Here is a 19552-nt window from a genome sequence, read left to right as displayed (position 1 = left end):
GCATCGTCCGGCACTCGTGAAAACTTCCTGCCTGCAGCTCACGGCGCTGCCATCGCTCTCCGGTGACCGCCGGCCCCGTTTTTACACGCTCCTTCTAAATAAGGCAGCAGCTGGCCGGACCACGTGACCGCCGTCCCGTTTTGGGCTGTGCCCAAAGCGCGCGCCGCGTCCCGCGGTCGCCTCCGGTCGCAACTTTCCCTCCTCCTCCTCCTCCTCCTCCTCCTCCCTCCCTCCCTGCCCCGTGACGTCATCGCCACGGTGTCGGGATGCGCAGCCCGGCCGGGACAGGTGACAGCGGGGTCCGCCACGGGCCGCGGGCGCGCGAGGCGCGGGGCCGCACGACATGGGTCATCTCCGGCGCCGCCATCATCATCCTCCTCGCCCGCACCTCCGCGACTCGCCCTGCCTCCGCGCCAAAAATAAGCCAAAGGGGGAGACGCGCGGACGCCGGTATTTTTAGGGCCATTCATTTTGACCACGTGCCCAGACGGTGCGCCGCTCAGTATGTCCCGCGTACCCAGCGCGCACCGGACGCTCGTCGCCGCCGCCGTCGCCGTCCTCCTGGGCCTCCTGCTGGGCAGCGCCGCGTCCCGCCCGGGTCCGGTCCGGACGCCGCTGGAGCGGAGGTGGGAGAGCCTGCTGTCCAGGTCCGTCCTGGGGCTGTCGGGGGACAGGTCGGACTCCGGCCGGGACAGCGGCTACCTGCTGGGCATCAGGCGGGTGCGGAGGCTGTACTGCAACGTGGGCATCGGGTTCCACCTCCAGGTCCTCCCGGACGGCACGATCAACGGGGCGCACGGCGAGAACCTGCACAGTGAGTCCTCGTCGTCACGATTACGGCGACATTTAATCGGGGGGGGGGGACGGGAGGACAAGCCGATGGAAACATAATCAAAAATAATCACAAAAACAGACGGTATCGCTTAGTGCGAAATATTTTGCGCCACGACATGCATGCCGGGACGAATATAGCCGGCGGCTTATTTTTACCCCCGTGAGTTTACAAGTCGCCTAACGTTTCAGGCCGGGGGGGGGGGCGGACGCCAGCGACCCCCCTCGTCATCGCGGCGCCTTAATTGCCGCGGCTCGCCGATTGGCCGTTTAATTTCCTCCGCGGCGCTGATTGGGTGACGCTGTGTTCCGCCCGGCCAGGTCTGATCGAGATCTCCGCGGTGGAGAGGGGGGTCGTCAGCCTGTTCGGCGTGAGGAGCGAGATGTTCGTGGCCATGAACGCCAGAGGGAGGCTGTACGGAACGGTAGGTGTGTGCACACGTCCTGCGCGTCCTCGATTTCCAGCACTGTCACATTCAGCAATAAATTCTGCCATGCCAGGCTGGTCCAATTTAGGAATATTGTAGGGTGGTAGTGGCCTAGTGGGGTAACACACTGGTCTATGAACCAGAAGACCCAGGTTCGAACCCCACTTACTACCATCGTGTCCCTGAGCAGGAAACTTAACCCTGAGTGTCTCCAGGGGGGGACTGTCCCTGTAACTACTGACTGTAATTCGCTCTGGACAAGGGCGTCTGGTAAATGCCGTAAATGTACATTGTGTTGTAGGTGTGTTATTTAACCCACGCGGTAAAACTCACCTACAGCCAGTGAAATCCTGCACCTTTGCTGGCTGTCCCGTGCGCGGTTTCACGCCGCCTCCCTTGTCGCCTCCTCCGCAGGCCGCCTTTCGCGACGAGTGCAAGTTCAAGGAGACGCTGCTGCCCAACAACTACAACGCCTACGAGTCGTCGGTTTATAAAGGCTTCTACATAGCCCTGAGCAAACACGGCCGGGTGAAGAGGGGCAACCGGGCCAACACGGCCATGACCGTCACCCACTTCCTGCCCAGAATGTGACCTTCTAATAACTCACCTCGACCCCATTTGCACATGTGGACGCTCCACAGGTAAAGACTGTACACCAGGAGCGCAGACGACGTTACGATTTATTACATTCATTACAAGTTAGTCTGATATGCGGATGTATTTATTCTCTCGTTATATATGTATATTTGGATGGCGAACGTTGTACTAGGGTTCGCTTTTCTTTTTGCTGCTTATTTATTGGTCGGACGTCACTTGACTTGCGGTGACGTCACTCTGGCACTGAGACTTTCCCCAATTACCTCAGAAGACATTTCGCCTGCAAGGACTGGCGGCGTGGGGGCCCGGCCGGGGTCCCGCTCGGATCCGGAAGGCCCCGCCGCACGCTGAGGTCGGCCCCCTTTAACCTGCATGTGTGCTGGGGGACCGGCCAGGGGGGGGGGGGGGTATTTCACCACCGAAATTATATAATAATAATAATAATAATAATGACGACCCGGGCAATGCCACGAATGCTTTTTTTTGGGGGGGGGGGTGAAATGCACAAACGCAAGCTTTACCGCGAAATATGTTTACCAGGCCGATGAAGCGCGTGTAAATACGCACAGCGGGGAGACTTCAACAGAAAGGCGCTTTACCGAGTGACCGGCAGAACGTCTGAATGTACCGTAGCGCGTCCCTCGGCGCAGCGTCGGCTCGGCCGGCCGGGCGCGAGGGACGCTTCGTAAAAAAAAAAAAGCAGCCGTGCTGTTTGTGTGCATGCGTCTGGCATGCGACCGAGGGGCAGGACACTTGTGGGTTTTTTTGGCCGCCCCGTCCGGCTGGAGTCCGCGTGGGACGCACGGCAGGAGCGGGACTATTTTAATCCTGAAAAGTCTAAAGAGGGGCCCGTCTGCTGCCTGTTTGTTTGTTCAGTCGCCCTGTAAGAATGCGGGCCCTGCCAGGGGCCAACAAGCTGCCATCCGAATGCCCGAAGGGCCACCCTGCCACCGATACCGGTGGCTGCCGTGACGTGCCGCCCTCGGCAGGGGCCTTGAAATTCCACGAGCAACCCAGAAGCCTCCTTTCCGGGTCCGGTCCATTTTTAGTTGGGTGTCAGAGCCGTGAACGAGGCCTGACCCGGACCCTGACCCTGACCGTGACCCTGGCTCTGACCTCGACCAGGCCCATCTGTAGCCGCTTCATCGTCTGCGCCACCCTTCCCAGGTCCGAGGTCAGCACGCCGCCTTCAGCATGAAGCTTGAAATGACGTCACGATCATTGACTACTAGATTATTGATGCGTTTTTCCATCAATAACGCACTGAATGCCATATAAGGAAGGAACACTGGATGGCGCTGTCTGATTGTGAACGTGCAAGGTGCAAATGTTCGCATTTTCAGAAGGCTGGAACATTTTACATGTTTCACAATAAACGGAAGGGCAACTGAATTGACATTTCAGATGCATTATGTATTACGCGTCTATATGAAATACTGGCTGTACCTTAAACACCTCTAAAATCAAGACGAATCAAGACCTTAACAGAATTCTTTGGGATCGAAAATATAAATGTGGGCGGTTTGCGTTCGAAAATGTTAGACATCTCTGCCGAAGATGCCGATTATGGCGACCAGCCGAGTCCTCCAACGGTCATTAAGGCGGACAGGCAGTTCAGAAGCAGGCCTGTGGAGCAGAGACCATCCTGAGCTGGTGTCATCTCGCCAGGAAGGCCTGCTGAAATAGGCCAGCAAAGCACTTTTAGCCCCAGGTCCAGTTTTTTTTTTGTTGTTTTTTTTTAAGTGATTGTCACTTGTGATGCACAGCACACGGTGCACACAGTGCGATTTGTCCTCTGCATTTAACCCATCACCCTTGGTGAGCAGTGGGCAGCCATGACAGGCGCCCGGGGAGCAGTGTGTGGGGACGGTGCTTTGCTCAGTGGCACCTCAGTGGCACCTCGGCGGATCGGGATTCGAACCGGCAACCTTCTGAAAGGGTCCATGCACATATGCTTGGCCGTCACTGGAGAGTGAATGTGAGCTTGGAGGAGTGAATGATTTGCTGCTGGAGAATGTTCATTAGGTGCTCGAGTAGAGGGCTGTTTCCTTTCTTATAACTTGCATGAGGGTCGAAGGTGACGAAGGTGACGGTGCCCTTCGTCTGCCGCGAGTAACAGGTTACAGAAGGAGTTCGGCCTTTTTTTTTTTTTTTTTTTGATGACCTACACAGGTTAACAGGACACGTGTTGACTGTGACCTGTGGTGTCCCCTTCCCCTGGTCCCACTCTGTTGACATATACCTCATCTTCTGCCTTAGTTGTTTTTTTTGTTATGATGACCGTAAAATTGTAGGAAGCAACCAAACAACCGACGATGCTCTCTGTATGAATAATAATTCTAATATACTTAACAAAATGATTTTCCTTTTATTTTTGTACTATGTGCTGTGCACAGCTGTCTAATCATATTCCCAATAAAAGTTTTTTTAAGAACTGCATCGCTTTTTTTTTTTTTGCAGTGTAGTTCAAAATGAATTCTGGAAATTGTGTGTATACATATACAGTACAGGCCAAAAGTTTGGACACACCTTCTCATTCGATGCGTTTTCTTTATTTTGAAGTGATTGTCACTTCTGATACACAGCACACGGTGCACACAGTGGACACACAAGGGGTGGTAGTAACCAGAAGACCCAGGTTCAAATTCCACTTACTACCATCGTGTCCCTGAGCAAGACACTTAACCCTAAGTGTCTCCAGGGGGGGACTGTCCCTGGAACTACTGACTGTAAGTCGCTCTGGATAAGGGCATCTGGAAAATGCTTTTCATGACCATTTACGTTGGTAGATTCTCACTGAGTTAACAAAAAGTGGAGACCTGACCTCCACAGTCACCGGACCTGAACCCAATCCAGATGGTTTGGGGTGAGCTGGACCAACAAGTGCTAAACACCTCTGGGAACTCCTTCAAGACTGTTGGAGAAGCATTTCAGGTGACGACCTCTTGAAGCTCATCGAGAGAATGCCAAGAGTGTGTAAAGCAGTAATCAGAGCAAAGAAACTAGAATATAAAACATGTTTTCACTTATTTCACCTTTTTTTGTTAAGTACAGAACTCATTTACATTACATTTACATTTACGGCATTTGGCAGACGCCCTTATCCAGAGCGACTTACAACGTGCTTTCATGTTACCATCGATGAAGAGATCAATTCCGGTTCACTAGGACCCCCAACTATGAATACATCTATTTTATTCACTCTGTTGTAGATTCTGTACACAAAGTTCGACAACAAGAAAATTACAATTTAATCTAAATATTCTTTAAAGAGGAAGGTCTTGAGCTGCCGTTTTAAGGTGCTCAGTGACTGAGCTGTTCTGACCTCGAGGGGAAGTTCATTCCACCACCGAGGGGCCAAGATGGAGAAGAGTCTAGATGAGCGTCTTCCTTTTACCTTCAGAGATGGAGGGACCAGGCGAGCAGTACTGGAGGCTCGGAGTATACGAGGTGCAGTGCGAGGTGTAATAAGGGCTGTGAGGTAGGATGGTGCTACTCCATGTTTGGCTTTGTAGGCCAGCGTCAGTATTTTGAACCTGATGCGTGCAGCTACTGGGAGCCAGTGGAGGGAACGTAGCAGAGGGGCGGTGTGGAGAACTTGGGAAGGTTGAAGATCAGTCATGCTGCTGCATTTTGTAGTAGTTGTAGAGGTCGGATGGTGCATAGTGGTAGACCAGCTAGAAGTGGTCTAACTATGAATGTGTTCATTCATAGTTTTGATGCCTTCAGTGAGAATCTACCAACGTAAATGGTTATGAAAATAAAGAAAACACATTGAATGAGAAGGTGTGTCCAGACGTTTGGCCTGTACTGTACGTACGATTGTATTGCTCTCATTCGCCCAAGTCTCATCCCTGAAAGATTCCGTCAGCTTGGCTCCTGTAATAACGTCATTAGAACGCGAGCGCCCCCTGCTGCAGCCACGTTGTCACACAGGACCACGTAGGTTCGGATGAACTGGCGAGTTTTTAAAAATACCCAGACTGCCGCTGCCGGACCTGTAATTAGCGAGTGTTGGAGGAACGGGATGGAAACGGAAGGCCGTAGGCTGAAACCGCAGCTGCAGCCACGGAGTCCACCTCCACACCTCCACCTGGACATCCGCGCGTCGTCTATAAAGAGAAGCCTGTCCGGTTCTTCCGCAGAACCCCCGAGCTTCCGCGTGTTATTTCTGGGCGCGCGTTGGCACAAGGTGCGAGGCGCGGTTACGCACGGGGCGCGTAACGGTCCAGTCTGGGCAGAAGGTGGAGGAGCGATAGCGCCACGCCCCCCCGCCCCTCCCTTCGGCTCCCAGCATCCGCTGCGGGGGGGGTAGCGTTGCGCAAAACGCAACGGAGGCTCCTTTAAATAGCGGCGCGCAAAAAGGTCGGGGCGCTCAGAGCCGCTCCGGATCTCCACGGGTCTCCACGGGTCTCCACGGTCTCCTCCCAGCCGCTCAACATGCACCCGTCCGTCCTTGCGCTCTGCCTGGTCGCGCTGCAGAGCCTGGAGCCCGCGGACTCCGCGCCGAACCCGGACTCGTCCCCGCTGCTGGCGTCCAACTGGGGCAACCAGAGGAGGTACGTCCACCTGCAGACCTCCTCGGAGCTCAGCAACTTCTACCTGGAGATCAGCCTGCACGGACATGTGCGAAGAAGCGCCAACCGGGGCTCCTACAGTGAGTTCTAATAAAACTTTTAAAAAGTAATGACAGTGAAGAATATTAAATGTGGGTGAATGGAAGTCCCCATGGTTTCCTCAGAGACACGTTGGCTCGCTCCTTCTGCAGCTCTGCTGTCTCCACAGGTGTGGTCCTGCTGAAAGCCGAGACCAGAGACCGCTTGGCCATACTGGGCGTGAAGAGCAACCGATTCCTGTGCATGGACGCAGAGGGGAAGCTGTACAGCTCGGTGAGTTTCGCGACACGCCCGTGATGTTTCCGCGTGTGGCGTGCTTGACGATTTCACCGGCACGTCTTCTCTCCCGCGCCTCAGGCCGTCTGCAACCAAGAGCAGTGTCTTTTCAACCACAAGCTTCTGGAGAACCACCGTGACGTGTACTATTCGGCCAAGACGGGGATGCTGGTCAACCTGGAGGGGGCCAGGCAGGTCTACTCTGCGGGACAGAGCCCCCCGCAGACGTCCCTGTTCCTGTCCGAGAGAAACACCGTCCCACTGGAGCGCCTTTTGCACAGAGAGAAGAGGAACCGGCACGTCAACCCCTCGGACCCGTTCAACACCTACGGGTACGGCGAGGGTTCGGACTCCCACGCCGTGGCTGAAGATGAGGCGGACCAGGAACCAGAGGGGGGCCACATCTCCATGGAGAGCCCCGTTTTCCCGTCAGACGAAGACCCGTGGAACCTGCACTTCAGCCATCCCAGCAGTCCCAGGCTAAACGGGATCATGGGCTGAGTGCGGGACGCCCGTGGAGCCACACCAGTCAGAACCATCACACGGAACCTTCTGCTCATCCCGTAGATCCTAGCACAGCTTCTATTGACCAAGGGGACCAAGCATCACTTATAAAATATGCATAATCTTTAGGCAAATAATTATTTATAGCATTCCTGAACGTCTGTAGTTTACATTTACCGCGGTAATAACTTATTATGCAAACATATTTGAGTGGATGCGCTCTTAAAACAAAGCGCTGGTAAAAAAAAAAAGTGTCCAGTAAATGATGGATTTTTATTTCATAGTCCTAGTCTTTTTATTAACTTTAGCGGCCAAACACTATTTAATGGTCATGTCAAGAGGTCCAAATACAGTGCATCTGGTGCTGGACACCTCCTGCAGCCAGTATTTATTTATTTAAATGCATTTACTTTATTTATAGTATTTATACAAATGCTTAAACGTGGACGAGATCCTGTTCTTCAATAAAAAAAAAAACTACTTTCAGACACCCGTTTGTGCGCGCCCCTTTTTGCCCGAACACACGCCCAGCTCCGCTTCCTAACTGTTCAGAGTTTTATTTCAAACAGCAACATGGTAGTTACCAATTGTACATTTGTAGATATATACATATTTGTTTTTTTGCTGCCATTGCCTTTGTTTCTATCCACTTTCTGCCGTCACAAATGCAATTTCCCACTTGTGGGACTGATAAAGGTCGATCTTATCTTATCTTAACAAATATAGAAACAAATCGACTGGATAAAGGTTTCCAAAACGTAACAATCTCTTCTTCATCTTTATCTCTATTTAATTTCATTTGCATCATCCCGGTTTAAATAAACACATAAAAAGCTTGATAAAGGAGCTTCAACTCCTCTTTATTTGGTGCATCAGATACACCGGAGGCGCATTCAGTCAGGTACATAACACCAAGCAACATGGCACAGATCACAACACAACACAGCACGTATAAATAGAATTAAGACTCTGTAGTGCATGAATAATCTCTGGAATAATACTGGAAACACACGAATATTTCAATATTTGTGAACGGGCCTACATCGTAGTAAATAGATGCCTAGTCTTCATCTCCACCGAGATGCTCCTTCCTGTTGACGAAGAGGCAGTGGACGGCGTGGGGCTGCGGCCCCGTCTCGCCGCGGCTCAGGGTCACGACGAAGCGGCACATGCCGGTGTTGGGGCAGGCGCCGAAGACTTGGCCCACGCGGCTCCCCGGCGGCAGGGAGCACTGCAGCTCCTCCACCAAGTGGCGCACGGCCACGCGGATGTAGGCACCGTGGCTGACCACCAGGGCGTGGGCGTGCAGCTGCCCCAGGCCGTCCTCGTCCTGGGCCGCCGGGTGCGCCACGTCGGCGCCCGCCTCCGGGAAGCCGTGGTCGGTCGCCATGCGCTGGAAGAGCGACTTCAGGAACTTCCTAAAGCGCTTCCTCACCTGAACACAGACACGCGGTCACGAAAGAACAGTGCTGGTAGCCTAGCAGGTAACACACTCGCCTGTGAGCCAGAAGACCCAGGTTCAAGTCCCACTTACTACCATCATGTCCCTGAGCAAGACACTTAACCCAGAGTGTCTCCAGGGGGGGACTGTCCCTGTAACTACTGATTGTAGGGTGGTAGTAGCCTAGCAGGTAACACACTCGCCTGTGAGCCAGAAGACCCAGGTTCAAGTCCCACTTACTACCATCGTGTCCCTGAGCAGGACACTTAACCCTGAGTGTCTCCAGGGAGGGGACTGTCCCTGTATTTACTGATTGTAGGGTGGTAGGGTACTGAAAGTAGGGTGTTAGTAGCCTAGCGGGTAACACACTCACCTATGAACCAGAAGTCCCAGGTTCAAGTCCCACTTACTACCATCATGTCCCTGAGCAAGACACTTAACCCAGAGTGTCTCCAGGGGGGGACTGTCCCTGTAACTACTGATTGTAGGGTGGTAGTAGCCTAGCAGGTAACACACTCGCCTGTGAGCCAGAAGACCCAGGTTCAAGTCCCACTTACTACCATCGTGTCCCTGAGCAGGACACTTAACCCTGAGTGTCTACAGGGAGGGGACTGTCCCTGTAACTACTGATTGTAGGGTGGTAGGGTACTGAAAGTAGGGTGTTAGTAGCCTAGTGGGTAACACACTCGCCTGTGAACCAGAAGACCCGGGTTCAAGTCCCACTTACTACCATTGTGTCCCTGAGCAAGACACTTAACCCCGAGTGTCTCCAGGGAGGGGACTGTCCCTGTAACTACTGATTGTAGGGTGGTAGGGTACTGAAAGTAGGGTGTTAGTAGCCTAGTGGGTAACACACTCGCCTGTGAACCAGAAGACCCGGGTTCAAGTCCCACTTACTACCATTGTGTCCCTGAGCAAGACACTTAACCCCGAGTGTCTCCAGGGAGGGGACTGTCCCTGTAACTACTGATTGTAGGGTGGTAGGGTACTGAAAGTAGGGTGTTAGTAGCCTAGTGGGTAACACACTCGCCTGTGAACCAGAAGACCCAGGTTCAAGTCCCACTTACTACCATCGTGTCCCTGAGCAAGACACTTAACCCTGAGTGTCTCCAGGGGGGGACTGTCCCTGTAACTACTGACTAAGTCGCTCTGAATAAGGGCGTCTGGTAAATGCCGTTCATCCTGCGCCCGGCCTCACCTGCTCCGTGGTCTCGCCGCCCGGCGGGGTGAAGTCCCGGCAGGACTGGCCGGCCGCGTTGGCCATGTTCTTCAGAGCCTCTTTGGGAAGACCCTCGGCGATCCCGAAGCCCTGCAACACACACGAGAGCCGGCGGGCTGAGTGCCGAAACGTTCCCCCACAAGAACCCACAGAAGCAGAAGGAAGAATCACCCTCTCCCGGAGCAGCGCGTCAGACACCAGCTCCACGTCCGCAGAGTGGACGTTGTTCCTCAGGAGGATTTCGGCAGTCTGTGGAAGAACAGCCGCGTGACAAATCGTGATTAAAACAGGGCAGAACGTGCATACGTGAAAACCGACGGGTCAGTGGAGCAATGCTACGCGGTATCGGCCATCTTATCGGCCAGAAGAACCTCGGCATCAGCTCATTGCCGCACAACTTTATTCTTAGACAGCGGAGCGGTGGCGCGCGCCCGCGTCACGGAGGTGGCACGGCGGAGATTCCGATCTCCAGGTCATTCACACAATTATGCCCCAGCAGCGGCCCGCACCACCTGACCCTCCGGCCAAGCAGGTGACCTCATCTGTTCCAGTCGCTCTAATCTGCCCCATCGTTTCCAGCACATTCGCACGAGCCCGGGGGCCGTGCAGAAATGTGATTACTTGCACAGTTCCACTGTTATGACAAAACAAAAGTGATCGTGGAAAAAGGGGGGAACCGCGTGTTCCTTTAGTGGAGCGGCGTGGACCGGCTGCAGCTGACCTGACCTGCCTGGCCCGCTGGAGGTTGCTGACGAAGGCGTTGGTGAAGCGGACGCCCCTGAGGTGGCGGCCCGCGGCCTCGGCCTGCTGGAGCCCTCTGGCCGACAGCACGGTGTCCACCCCCTGACCTGCGGGTCACACAGCACATCATCACCGCCCCGCGCCCGTTTTCCCCTGCTGCAAACCATGACGAGGTTCAGGTTCACGTTAGTCTCATGCGCCTTTACAGCCAACCAATGCACGATGCAACACACAGGGGTCAACATCCGACCATTTAATACATATCTGTTACAATACGATAAAACTACATATCCCATAATGCAGTGCTTCAGTGGCCTTGCCGAGCGCGATCCCATAACTATTGAACGTTTGCACTTTACACTATAATGTGCACAGTCTACGATGATATGTGACGCAGATATGCTGAGCAACGTCTGAATGGAAATTGCGTGTGTACGATCATGCTTAGCTGCTTCGGGATTTGGGATCTGGCAACACTGGCGCTCAGCGATGGAATTGGCCCTAACTGGACCGTCCACCACGTCCCCAGAGGCGTCCCTTCTCCCACTTTTGGCGCTTTTGTGCCAGAATGCATTAGAAACGTCCCGGTCCACCCGGGATGGAGGTGAGCTCGACCGCGGTACCTTGCAGCAGCTTGTCCCGGTTGAACTGTGTCTCACCACTGCAGAGACGGGAATAAGAAGCAGGTTACAGCGGGAAAGGAGCTTGTCCAAGTCGTCACCGGGGAAGGAAGAAAACGGCCACTTACTGTCGCACCAAAGTCAGCGCAAACGTGAGCATAGCGCTGAAGAGTTGCGCTGTCTGGCGGCACTTCCTGGTTTGTGACGTAACGCGGTGACGTCATCGCGCCAGGAATTTAAGTTTATTAAACTCATTCCGATATTTACTGAGTGCAAGGACACTGTTCTGGAAATGACTGGTGAAATGATGTTTTAATATCTTATGTCATGGTAACGTGCTAGTTTAAAAAAATTATAATAAAACTTAAATAAGCCACAATTATTAAAAAAAAAGTAATTGTTAAAAGATACGTTAGATCATTAGGGTATCTGCAGGTTTAAGCAAACCAAATTTAAAACTTTTTTTTTTTTTTTAAATGCCACTTTAATCAAAATTCAGACGGGCAAAAATAATGTGACTACCTAAACAAGTAGTCCTGTCCAAACATTGAATGAAAGTGCGGGAAAAATAACAGAAATCAAGATAATCGCTGTGCACAGCAAGAAAGTACATATATTTGACAATTAAATTACGTGGTCTGTGAACTCTGGATTAAAGGATTACTAGTCATTTTAATGGTATCTACTTAAATGTAGGAAATCCAATTTAATATTTAAGGGTATTCTATAATGTGATATCAGTAGTTCCACTTGATGTGAACTTGAGAAACATAAAAATTCTGGAACATTATACATATATAGTGAAGTGATTGTCATTGTGATACACAGCAGCACAGCACACGGTGCACACAGTGAAATTTGTCCTCTGCATTTAACCAATCACCCTGAGTGAGCAGTGGGCAGCCATGACAGGCGCTCTGTAAGGTTTTCGTGGAATAAAAATGAAAACCACAAATTTTCTACGTTACGATTGCGCCACCTTGTGACAAAAAAACAAAACAAAATGCAATTCTCGACTTTACCACAAGGTGGCAACATTGTAGCGCAAACAAATTTTATTTGAACGCTACGATCATTTTCAGCAATTAATTCTCAAAAGCAGTAAAATCCTCCAGAGACTGAGAATTAGCAAATAATACAGACAAAATGGAAAAAAAATTCTAAAACGTGAACAATTATCAAAACACATTTTAAAAATTCCAAAAAGTGATTTAATGAACAAAAGTACTGAGGTACATTTAAATTACGGGGCATTTTGATACTGGATGTAATTGTGAAACAAAACACACATTAAATCCTGAAACCAAAAACCAACAGGTTTTGCCCCTGTAGGGGAAAATAAAACCCTACACGTTTCTGAGGTATGGCCACAGATGCTAAAGCACAGGTAGGACTGTGTAACTTTTGTGAGTGCTGGGGGGGCAGTGCATTGCACGGAGTCCTAAAACGAGTGAAGAGGACATGAGCACAACAAAACATGGCCAGTCCTCAAAAGTAGAAATAGTCCACAATCTCTCCAATGGCGTGGAGCCCCGCCCACTTTGAACACAGCAGGCGAGTAACTGGGTGGAGAAAATGGGTGGATATTTAATGGATGCCCACCCCTGGACAAAAGCATAAAGCGGGGCGTGTTCACTCGTACTGCTTCAGCAAGAAACGAAACACAAATATATAACATATCGTAATATATATATAAACACATACATATAGATATAGCAGCACACATAGTGATATCCTATATATATCCTGTGGATGACAGGACAAAACAGCTTTTCACTGCAGCAGCTTAGAAAAGAAACTTACACAGACGTTTAAAGCATCAAACCTAACATAAAATAAAAAATGGTGAAGTAAATGCTCACTTTCTGCTTTTTTGGTCTTTTAAATAGCGGAGTTGATCATGCAACACACACACACACGTTCGCAGTAAAGGCAAGATGACTTGTACACGCACGCAGGCAACCTGGTCCCAAAGGTGAGGATGTATAGGATACGCCTGCTTTAAAAAGAAGCATGCAAAAGGACAATTCAAGTAAATTAATGATCAGAACAGTCTAACAAGACTAACAAGTTCCATCTAACTTGCTCCGTAAGCAATATTATGATTTTTTTTTGGGCCCCCGCCCTGCCACATACTCTTCTTTGGTAAACCTAGTAAACTCTGGGAGTGCCTACAGGTGGGAATCCAGCCCATTTCATCTAAAGTACAAAAAAAAAAAAAAAAAAAAAAAAAAAACAGTAACACTCAGGAATGGGTTTTTTTTGCCCCGCGGGGAGTGAGTTTTTAAAAGTGCATTTCACGTGAACGACGCCTTCGCGGTCCCTTCTGGTCACCTACATCTCACTCACACACCCCACTTTGGTCCTGCACCCTCCTCACACACCCCTCAGTTCCCAACGTTCTCAGACCTGCTACCTGCTCCTAACGCCACCCGAGGAAAATCTTCCCTGCTGCTGAGAGGACCCAGCCCTCTCCCACCCAAGCGTAATAATCATATAAATAAGCCCCCCGCATCACATTACTTATGAATATTGGGAAAAATTATAAAACCAGCGGCATAAAAAGATCAAATAAAAAAATTACAGGAACCCCACGCCCACCACCACCATGACCCGCTGCAATTTCAAAAAAAAAATTTCAAGTACGCCAGGCAGAGCTGACCTTTACACCTGAGGACCTCTGATCAACTTTTCACGTTTCATGCAGAAGACGACACTTTGGCGAAATGACAGAGTCGGAGGGGAAGCAGGCAGGCTGGGGTCAGGGGTCATCTTAGATGTCGACGTCTCGGACGTCGGTGGGGGTGCTGGACAGGCTCTGGGGGTCCACGGTTTTAGTGGCGTCGTGAGCCGCCGCGGCCCCTCCCTGCTGCTGACGCTGCCGGCCGCCCCGCAGACTGCTGGCCAACAGCTGCTCGATCTGCTCCTGACACGACTTCAGACACTCCTGACACAAACAAAAGACACGTTATGGGACGATGCTACTTCTACAACTTTCTCAGTACCAAATATTGGTTGAAAAAACGTTTTTTTCTTTTTTAACATTAAGTCCCATGTATTGACAGAAATAGATGTGACATCAGCGCCCCTGGTGGTCATCATTAGAACATTCTGCAACACTTGAGAGAAGGTACGGTCCAGCTCAGGGATGACTTTTGTCATTTTTTGTCATTTTTTTAACCTTTTTACTTCGGACTTAATTTTTTTTCGACTTTGTAGATTTTTGAGCATTTTACAATTCCAACTTAGTTGGGGATGATTAAAACCCAGTGGGCCAGTAGAGTAGATTCATTCGGAAGAGCGTGAGCGTGTCCAGTTCAGGCCGTGTCATAGTCAGGCTCATGACCCGACCCCCGACTAAAATGATTGAAACTGACTATTTACCCCCCCAAACCAACACGCTAAAGCTGTAAATGCCGCTCCTCTGTATTGACAGGTGGGGATTTTAAATAGTCCAGAAGGACTAAGCTTGGTGTGTGAGTGCTGTCAATCATTCCTACAGGTCCCTCCCCTTTCATTAAAATGTACATTTTTCTTCATCCGTTTATTTATTTAATTTTATCCAGAGCACCTTAAAACCAGTAGGTACAGGGACATTACAGAATTTATCAGATGCCTTTATCCAGAGCAACTTACCTTGTAAGTAAGTGGGACTTGAACCTGGGTCTTCTGGTTCATAGACGAGTGTGTTAACCACTAGGCTACTACCACCCTGGGGTCCCCCTGGGGACACTCAGGGTTAAGGGTCTTGCTCAGGGACACAGTGGTGGTAAGTGGGGTTTGTCTGCTTCATAGGAAAGTGTCTAACCCACCAGGCCACTACCAGCCATCTTCTTGGTGTCAGAAAGAATTACACACCGACAGAAAGGGTTGACCATCAGACACTTCCTGTTTCTGAATCCACTGACATTCCGGGGTGTGGGATTTAACGGGCGACGATTCACCGAAATGGACACTTACCACCTCTGTATTGGTGACCTTGGCCAGAATTTCGGACAGGGCGCCGTTCTGCAGGTCTGCGTTGGCGTGGTGCAGCTGCAGTCCACAGACGGCCGCGCCGATGCTGCCGGTGGCGATCATGGAGGGAGGGTACATGGCGAAGTTGAAATCTGTAGAGAACAGGGAGTCAACGGCTGGTCAATTCGGACGTTCCACCAGAACTCCATGGGCTGGCGGTTCCGCGTTTGGACAAACAAGGATGCGAACACGAGATAAACAGGCAGGCGGCGGGCGGGGCGCCCGGGCTTCGTCCCCGGCCAGCTGCGCGTGGGCTGTGCTCTCGTGTCATGAGAACAACATTTTCAGCACAAACAAAACCCCAAACATTTATTTTATGGTGGAACTGCAGACTTGTTCTTTTTCATGTGGTGCTTTTGAGCTCAGATTCATAAAAAAAAAAAAAAAAAAAAAAAAAAGAGACGGTGGGACGTAAATAGAGGCGAGAGCCTCATGCCACCACAACAGGAAGTTCTTCCATCGATCGGGGGGACCTCGTTACCGCCCCCCAAAAAATCCCGGGAATGAGATGCTGGGGACTTTAGACACGGTTGGAACCTGAAAGTGATTGTGAAACACTGCAGCACAGCACACGGTGACAAAATCTAAAGGTCCCTGGTTCAATCCCGGGTTTTGGCAAAGCTTGTTGGACTGTGTACATGCAATTTTATGGGGCAGTGGTGGCCTAGTGGTTAAGGAAGCTGCCCCGTAATCAGACGGTTCGAATCCCGATCCACCATGGTGCCACTGAGCAAAGTACAGTCCCCCACACACTGCCCACTGCTCACTCAGGGTGATGGGTTAAATGCAGAGGACAAATTTCACTGTGTGCACCGTGTGCTGTGCATCACAAGTGACAATCACTTCACTTTCTCTTTCTTTCTCAAACTGAAACGTGTCCTTTGCATTTAACAATCACCCTTGGTGAGCAGCGGGCACCATGACCGGCGCCTGGGGGGCAGTGGATTCGTACCGGCAACCTTCTGATTACAGGTCCGCTTCCTTACCCGCTAGGCCACCACCGCCCCAGTAGGCCTGCCCCCAGAGACCTTCACACGGTTCAGCTGGCATGGCGAAGGTCTTCCGAACAGCAACATGGAAGCTGAGCAAATGGACAGGAGGTGACAGGACGAAGTTGGGGTCGCACCTGTGGCGCAGAGGGCGATGAACGTCTGCGTGTGTTTCCGGACGAGGGCCACTTTATCCTGCGGCAGTGGCAGTTTGCGCAAGATGTGATCTATGAAGTCGTGTGGCGTGACGGCCGCCATGTTCCATCTCAGCGTTCCCAGGACCAGCAGCTCCCATTCCTGAGGAAAAAAAAAAAAGAAAAGAAATAATAATAAGCTTAATTTTTATTTAGCACTACTAAATTATTATTAACTACTAACTATTTCCAGCACAAGTATTTCTATCGTGGTGAAGATTATAACAAATGCAGCCGGTTTTGCGTCGGCCTCTGAAACGAGGCTAGTGAAGCCCCGCCTACCTCCTGCTGCAGCAGTGCCACTAACCCCGCCCACTCTCTGGCCACACCCCCTAAAACCGGCAACTAACTCAGCTGATCTGCCGACATTCTTCCCCTAAGCACCTCGCGACCAAGCCGAGAACAGAGGCGCGTTGCGGGGTCACCTGCTCGCCCCGTGTCACCGCTGCTCTGGACGCCTGGTGGTGGCGCCGTGCGAGCTGCACTCATGTAGCGGGAGAGGCCAACACACAGAAGTTCTATTCTACACACGCAGGGCACAATCCGACGTTCTTCTTTTCTACAGTGGGGACCGTCCAACGGCCACCACCTTTCCATCACATGGTAGTGGCCTAGTGGGCAAGACACCCGCCAATGAACCAGAAGCAGGACACTTAACCCTGAGTGTGTCCCGAATTTAAGTTACTCTGGATAAGGGCGTCTGGTAGATGCTGTGAAGTTACCAGAACTTTCCAAATACCCCGATCTGTCGTCTGACCCCAGGGCAGAAGATCCCCACCCACCACCAGATGGCAGGCAAGAAGCCGCACGCCTTTCACTTTCCACGTCTTCGAACTACAAGATGAGGACGCCTCAGCCGTCTCACCATTAGCTCGTGGGACGTGATGGAGTTGTCAGTGTAAACACACAGCTTCTCTGCAGTGAGTGGACGGCTCTGCTTCAGCTTGGAGGCCAGGAACATGCAGACGGCTCCTAGGAGCTGCAGGCAGGACTTTCTGGTGGGCACCATGGCCAGGAACCGGTCCAAGTAGTTTATCGCCAGGGTGAAAACCTCTTCTTCACATTTCTCCTCTTCACATACCTAAGAATGAAGGCCACACACACACCTGAAATTTCACCTTCACACACAAGTAAGGAACTTTTCTGTTGCTGGACCCCCACCCACGCCTTTAGAAAAGGACCCTGCTGCCATCGAAGACAAAGAAAGCCGACCTCCAACATCCAGGTTGCGACCACACGCCTCATGAAGGGCTTAATGTCCTCCTGCACGCTGGAGAAGTAGCAGCACTGGGGCAGGAAGCGCTCCTCCACGGTCAGGAGGCTCTGCAGAACCCGCTCGTCGCACAGGAGGGCCGGGTCCCGCTGGGCTCTCACGGTCGCCTCCTGCTCCAGGCACAGGAGCTCCATGCTGCGGCGAGCCTCACGGCGAGGGCGGCATGAGGCGGCTCTCACCCCCTGCTTCTCCCTCCGGCGGCCCGACTGCCTCTCGCTTTTCTGCCGCCGCAAGACAGCCAAAGTCCGTCTGCCGTGTTGCCAGGTATGGCGACTCGAAAGTAAAAAGCAGAGAAAAAAGTTTAAAACGGATGCCGCGGCTCAACAAAACATGTTTAAAAAAAAGCTTCGTGCAAATAGTCAAGTGTGTTTTAGCATATTCTCCTAATCCCGATACCAAATATCGATTAGAAACATTACGGCAAAACGTGACCAATTGCGCTTGAAACACACAAACCTGGCAACGTCTGAATTGCCGGCCCCCGGGCAGTGACGTCACGCATGTCGTTAACGTGATCGTGGTTTTTATTGGCTGTGGAAGCAGAGGCGAACATTTATTTATTTATTTTCTTTTACAAAACTTCAAGAAGTCTCGACAAACTGCCTTAAATATATTATTGTAACAAACCGTGCGTTGCTTCCTGACGTTATAATGAACTTGTGTTCTGAAATCTAAAAAAAAATACAGTTTTCATTATGGACCGTTGCTGTACTCAACTGATCTGCCTGTGTAAATATTGGCATATTGCAAAACGTACTGCCTCCCTATTGTGCATTTGCACCAGTTCTCCATGATCTTTATCAGATATTTTGATACTGGAAGAGGCTGTTACTAAATGCAAATATATGTGGCCTATTGTCCAGCTGGGGACCCTGCATTTAATGTAGAACTGTACCCAGCCCCACCCAGCATGCCCATTCCTGCCATTGTATTCAGGGGTACGACCTTCCCCAGGAACCCTGAAGTGCTATCGTGTAACCCGCAGGCTGAACAGTACAGCAACAGCACGTGCCACAGGCATCAATGTCCCAGGGCACCATATGGCAGATATGATAAAAACAAACCGCAAACTATCGACAATGCTTAAAAAAAAAAATCAACAACGCGCGCAACAAGTCACGATCCGTCAGCCACATGCTGCCTGCGTCTGAAAGACAAGGGGATGGGCAGATCCAGGCTTTTTAAAACCGCTGAACATGGATGACAGATGACAGAAACATTAAAAAAAAAACAGCTCACTGCAAATGCAACACCGCAGAGGGGTGACAATAACATAACTGCAAACTACTGTGCAGTTAGATGCAGTTTCCTTGCATTCATTCGTTGCATTTGGGAGCGTGCTAACCAACTTCACATCAGGTCCACACCACAGGAAACTGATGCAACACAAACCAGGCTCACTCGCGCTCATTTCTCCTGGCATCCTGCGCTAAGTGCACCAACAGTAAAAGTGAATGGGAATGCAACCTGTGGTTTTACTGTCGGCCCCTCCTTTCAGGAAGCGGAGGCGTATGTGTGCCTAATGACAACACATGTCAGGCGCTATCACCTTCTCCTGGTCAGACAGAGGTGAAAGGGAGGGCTTAACAGCCTGGGAAAATGTGCAGGAGCGTGAAATCACCTTGATCCAAAGATTCCTGCAGCATTCCAACCTGCTGAACCCATGAAAGCCGAGCTTAGAGATACACTCAGACCAAAGGAGGACACATGAGCCTGGCAGGAGGCCGGGGGAGTGGAGGGAGGGAGGGAGGAAGAGGTCATTCATTGTGTTCTTCTTTTTTTTTTTTACTCTGAAGGTCTCTATCA

The 19552-nt window shown here is 51.0% G+C and overlaps 4 protein-coding genes across 8 annotated transcripts; 2 read left to right on the top strand and 2 right to left on the bottom strand.

Annotated features, from left to right (window-relative positions):
- Positions 1-266: 266 nt before the first annotated feature.
- LOC114764975 (fibroblast growth factor 4-like) lies at positions 267-2209 on the top strand. Of its 2 annotated transcripts, none has more exons than XM_028954990.1 (3): positions 267-814; positions 1153-1256; positions 1674-2209. In XM_028954990.1, exons 1-3 carry the CDS (start codon positions 505-507, stop codon positions 1848-1850), a joined length of 591 nt encoding a protein of 196 aa, XP_028810823.1. In that variant the 5' UTR covers positions 267-504; the 3' UTR covers positions 1851-2209. The 2 variants fall into 2 exon arrangements, with proteins under 2 accessions (XP_028810823.1, XP_028810824.1); XM_028954991.1 differs by having other exon boundaries at positions 1153-1260; positions 1674-1788.
- A 3790-nt stretch (positions 2210-5999) lies between these two features.
- Positions 6000-7816, top strand: LOC114765151 (fibroblast growth factor 23-like). Its single transcript, XM_028955239.1, has 3 exons — positions 6000-6513; positions 6642-6745; positions 6830-7816. The coding sequence occupies exons 1-3, from the start codon at positions 6297-6299 to the stop codon at positions 7247-7249; spliced, it is 741 nt and encodes a 246-aa protein (XP_028811072.1). The 5' UTR covers positions 6000-6296; the 3' UTR covers positions 7250-7816.
- A 271-nt stretch (positions 7817-8087) lies between these two features.
- tigarb (TP53 induced glycolysis regulatory phosphatase b) lies at positions 8088-13491 on the bottom strand. 4 transcript variants are annotated; one of them, XM_028955222.1, is made up of 6 exons: positions 11402-13491; positions 11277-11314; positions 10639-10760; positions 10084-10161; positions 9892-10002; positions 8088-8687 (listed from the first exon to the last, which is right to left on the bottom strand). In XM_028955222.1, exons 1-6 carry the CDS (start codon positions 11431-11433, stop codon positions 8313-8315), a joined length of 756 nt encoding a protein of 251 aa, XP_028811055.1. In that variant the 5' UTR covers positions 11434-13491; the 3' UTR covers positions 8088-8312. The 4 variants fall into 4 exon arrangements, with proteins under 4 accessions (XP_028811055.1, XP_028811056.1, XP_028811053.1 ...); XM_028955223.1 differs by having other exon boundaries at positions 10634-11314; XM_028955220.1 differs by having other exon boundaries at positions 9892-10161.
- Positions 13492-13521: 30 nt separating this feature from the next.
- On the bottom strand, positions 13522-17992 carry LOC114765136 (G1/S-specific cyclin-D2-like). Its single transcript, XM_028955219.1, has 5 exons — positions 17686-17992; positions 17339-17554; positions 16417-16576; positions 15234-15382; positions 13522-14220 (listed from the first exon to the last, which is right to left on the bottom strand). The coding sequence occupies exons 1-5, from the start codon at positions 17878-17880 to the stop codon at positions 14047-14049; spliced, it is 894 nt and encodes a 297-aa protein (XP_028811052.1). The 5' UTR covers positions 17881-17992; the 3' UTR covers positions 13522-14046.
- Positions 17993-19552: the final 1560 nt, after the last annotated feature.

This window comes from Denticeps clupeoides, chromosome 15 (genome assembly GCF_900700375.1).
Source record: "Denticeps clupeoides chromosome 15, fDenClu1.1, whole genome shotgun sequence".
Lineage (NCBI taxonomy): Eukaryota > Metazoa > Chordata > Actinopteri > Clupeiformes > Denticipitidae > Denticeps > Denticeps clupeoides.
This window is presented reverse-complemented; position numbering and strand designations above follow the sequence as displayed.